This window comes from Solanum pennellii, chromosome 9 (genome assembly GCF_001406875.1).
Source record: "Solanum pennellii chromosome 9, SPENNV200".
NCBI lineage: Eukaryota > Viridiplantae > Streptophyta > Magnoliopsida > Solanales > Solanaceae > Solanum > Solanum pennellii.
Window position 1 is genome coordinate 23,577,044 of NC_028645.1, and position 4,096 is coordinate 23,581,139.

The 4,096-nt window shown below is 30.9% G+C and overlaps 2 protein-coding genes across 2 annotated transcripts; both read right to left on the reverse strand.

The window, feature by feature from the left end:
- Positions 1-579: 579 nt before the first annotated feature.
- LOC107030995 lies at positions 580-1,328 on the reverse strand. The gene is made up of 2 exons (XM_015232198.1): positions 1,122-1,328; positions 580-1,023 (listed from the first exon to the last, which is right to left on the reverse strand). Exons 1-2 carry the CDS (start codon positions 1,326-1,328, stop codon positions 580-582), a joined length of 651 nt encoding a protein of 216 aa, XP_015087684.1.
- Positions 1,329-1,410: 82 nt separating this feature from the next.
- On the reverse strand, positions 1,411-2,314 carry LOC107030060. Its single transcript, XM_027911944.1, has 2 exons — positions 1,804-2,314; positions 1,411-1,619 (listed from the first exon to the last, which is right to left on the reverse strand). The coding sequence occupies exons 1-2, from the start codon at positions 2,312-2,314 to the stop codon at positions 1,411-1,413; spliced, it is 720 nt and encodes a 239-aa protein (XP_027767745.1).
- Positions 2,315-4,096: the final 1,782 nt, after the last annotated feature.

Below are 4,096 nucleotides of genomic sequence, written 5' to 3' on the forward strand. Positions count from 1 at the left end.
TATACAATTAATAGTTATACACTAACAATATAAAACTAGGATTACATTTATGTTGGATATATACATATACATTTCAAGGCTTACAAAATAGTTCATAAAGCATACATATATATTCAGCTTAAACAACAACATATATTTATACATTAACTGTATAAATATAGACAGTTATACAATTGTTAATTCATTATTAACTATATAAGTATACAGTTAAGTATCTGTAAAATTTATACAAATTTTATAAAGTATAAATATACATTCAGCTTAAACAACAAATTATACAACTATGTATTTTTCAAGCTTATGAATTGTAAAACTTTTACAATTGTATATAATTGTTCAACTGAACTTATAGGTAAAGTATTTCTGTATATGATGTACAACATAGACACAAACGATAATTCCTAATAATAGCACGAAGAAAAAATAAAGAAAAATGATTAGCACAATTAATAAGACATAACAACTTTATTCCATATTGAAAATACTAACTCATACTGTTTTAACACAAAACTACTTCAGAATAAAATTCAATTGTATATCAAATCAAATTTTACAGTTCAATAGAATCGTAAAAACTTGTTAAACTTCTTGAGGTCTATTTCTACATGAACGCCTATTGTGACCTGCAAATCCACATGTACTACATGTATGCTTTCCTTTTAGTTCAAACAATTCACGTTTAGTTTTTGAACGGGGTTTATTTTTAGGCCTTCCGGGAGGTCTTTTGAATTTTGGAGGTCGGACTTCATCATACATTATGGCTTCAGGTATGACCCATTCTGAAAAGGAAGGCAATGGATTGATCGGTATCTCATAAATTTTCAAAACCGTCTTTGATTTATACAAATCTGAGCAATATCCATCGGCTACTAGACTTTTCCGCTTCAATACAGCCCAAGCATATTCACAAGGAATTTCTTCATATTGAAACTTCCCACAGCTGCATGTTTTGTTCTTTAAACAGACCACAAAACTCCTACCATCATCAGTCACATTGTATATGTATTCAGTTGACGGCACAACCTGCTTCACACAAATAGATTTATGTATATGTATAAGTCTATACATTTCTATCCGTGTGCATAACTCATTAATTAATAATATATATACATAAAACATACCCCCACTCGTGTGCTCAATGCTTCATATTCGATTAGTAAATTTTGAGCTTTTCCAATCAACGGAGTAAATGTGCAGGCTGCCTCGTGTTTGTTGTCATGATTCCATCTCCCAAACATCAGTCTTACCTCTTCCAGAAAATTGAATATTGGTAATTCCCTAGCAGATACTAATGCAACATTTATACTCTCTGCAATGTTAGACGTCATAGCCCATCCCCGATGAGTTTCTGCATGACACCTTGTCCACTTACCATATCCAGCTAGCTCCAAATACTCTTTAACACCTACATCAACTTTTTTTTACAGTATCCATCAGCCTGTCAAACTCAACTTTGTTGCAAGTCTTTGCCATTGTATAATACATAGGACTTAGCTCCTTGGATGCCTTCCTAAATTTCTTCTCTACATTACCCCATAAGTGCCACATACAAGCATAATGTGGCACATTTCTATACACTTGAGTCACTGCCTTTATGATACTTTCATTTCTATCTGACACTACACACATATTAATCCTTTCACCATAAGCCTCCTTTAGTTGTAGAAAAAACCAAAACCAAGCTGCATCATTTTCCGAATCAATGATACCATATGCTAGTGGAAAAATGTGTCCTGCATTTTAATTTACACACACATTAACATTTTGATAAAAATTGAATAATAAAAAATAAATGAATCATACCTGCTCCGTCCGTTGTACTTGCAGCAACAAATGTTCCATTATACGGTCCTCTTAGGTGACTTCCATCCACAACAATTACAGGCCTGCAATGTTCAAAGCCTTGTATAAAACTATTCAATGCAACAAAAACATACAAGAACTCATTTTTATCTGTTTTCTTTAGACGTATATGCGATCCTGGATATGTAATATTCATCATATACAAATATGCTGGAAGCTTGCTGTAAGATGCAGCTACAGTCCCCCTCAATGAAACTAGAGCCTTTTCTCTAGCCCTCCAAGCCAACGAGTAATTTACATCAACTCCCAAATATATCTTTACATCACTGCGAATATCAGAAGGTGTATATTTTCTCTTGTGATCAACAAGTTTGGGTTTAACGATCCCTCCAATCAGCATGCTTGTGGCATGTTTTTGTGAATACACTTTATCCTTCAAAGGACAAGTATGGTCTGTATTAAATGCTCTTATTCTAAACATACCAGACTTGTTGACATTAGATGCTTTCATTAACCATTCACATTCATCAGAAATACACTCCAGTGTATAACTACATTAGCAAAAATAACACAACACATCAATATACAAATAATTAAACCAACTTATACAATTACATATTTGTATGTATAAAGCAGGTACCTGATTGCGTTTGACCTCACTATTCTATATTGAAATCTTTTTTCAATTGCATATTTTTCCATCACAGATTTCAATATGTCTTTGGTCTTATACACTTGGTCTACCTCCACGAACTTATTACAAGGATCTGAAATAACTCCATCGCAGCTCCCTGACCACAAAATATGAAGCGGCTCTACCAACTCACCAATACTCAACTGCCTATTATCAAATTCATCATTTTCATTGATGCTGATAGATGTTATCGTATCACTATCCTGATTTGAACTTCCACACAGTTCATTGGTACCAATTATACTAGGCAGTTTGCTAATACACAGTGGATACTTGTTGAACTCATTTCCAGACTTTTTTAGCATAATATAAACTCTAACACCCATGTCGTTGTGAATCAACATGGGTGTCTGCCTTCTTCAATATTATACTCAATTTTGAGTTTATTCACATTCGTATCAATCCCTAGTTGAATTGCAATGACATTATACAAATCATTATACGATGAACTTTCTTTAAAAATCACCCCCTCAATTGTATAATCAACGTAACAATTGTCATTATCCCATCTACCAGAATGCATAACCAATATAGCCAGTGAAGTCATTTTCAGAATTTCTGTATACAAAATCAAATTATATACATATACATTTATAAGCTAAATAAATGCAGTAACAAACAGAATATGTACTTATACATATTATAGAAACTTCAGTTTTAAGCTTATACACATTTTTAAATTATATATAAAAAAATCTTTGTATACACAAAATTATAGCTTTATAGAAGTATACAATTCAATAGCAACAACTAAAAAGTACATGAATATAATGGACAAATTCGTATGTAATAGACAACAGTTCCATTCAATTATACAATTTACCAAATAACACTATATATGATAGATTCGAACATACAAACAACAATCTAATACACTTAAACACTTATACAGTTACAAATTCAAACAATTCTATGATTGGAGCAAATCTCAAATCAGTAATTTCAAATTAACAACAATTTTTTCACAATTTTTTTAATAATTCACATTAACTAATCAAATCAATTACGGACATATATTCACATCTCAATATACATTCAACTGATTTGATGAAATTGAAAAACAAAATTTGAATTTTAAACACCATTGTCGACAAAATCAAAAACACAATCAGAATTACCTCTTATTTCTATCTCAAAAACAAATTTATCTTGCTTGATTGCTTAAAACCTTCTATAGCTTGATCAATTTTTTGAATTGTCAACAATGGAGCTGCTTCGATCGAACGAGAAGAAGGGAGACTGAAACTGAAATTGATTTCGCGTGAATTGTGGGATTTTTTTCCTTATTTATCTGCCGCGTTTTATTTTTTTTTTAAAATTGAAACTGTATAAATGGATCAGTTATACACAAAAGAAGACCCGTAGCAAACTTTTAATTTGCTACGAAATGCAATTTTGTATTGTTTGCTAAAATATAAAATTAACAATTTTTTCTTTGCTATATATAAAATTTGCCCTATCTTTTATCTATATCTAACAGGAGAAGGAAAAAGTAACACGTGTCAGCACCAAATAATAAACAATAGTAAAATTCAAAAAATAATATGAAAAAAAATTGTATATGACTTAAGTATATATATATATATATATATATATATA

Bases quoted from the DNA above. Each gene is read 5' to 3' on its own strand.
- LOC107030995 (XM_015232198.1), bottom strand. From the start codon at position 1,328: ATGACGTCTAACATTGCAGAGAGTATAAATGTTGCATTAGTATCTGCT. The intron at 1,024-1,121 runs GTATGTTTTATG...TGTGTGAAGCAG, and splicing joins CATTGAGCACACGAGTGGGG to GTTGTGCCGTCAACTGAATA.
- LOC107030060 (XM_027911944.1), bottom strand. From the start codon at position 2,314: ATGAAAGCATCTAATGTCAACAAGTCTGGTATGTTTAGAATAAGAGCA. The intron at 1,620-1,803 runs GTATGATTCATT...ATATGTGTGTAG, and splicing joins AAGTACAACGGACGGAGCAG to TGTCAGATAGAAATGAAAGT.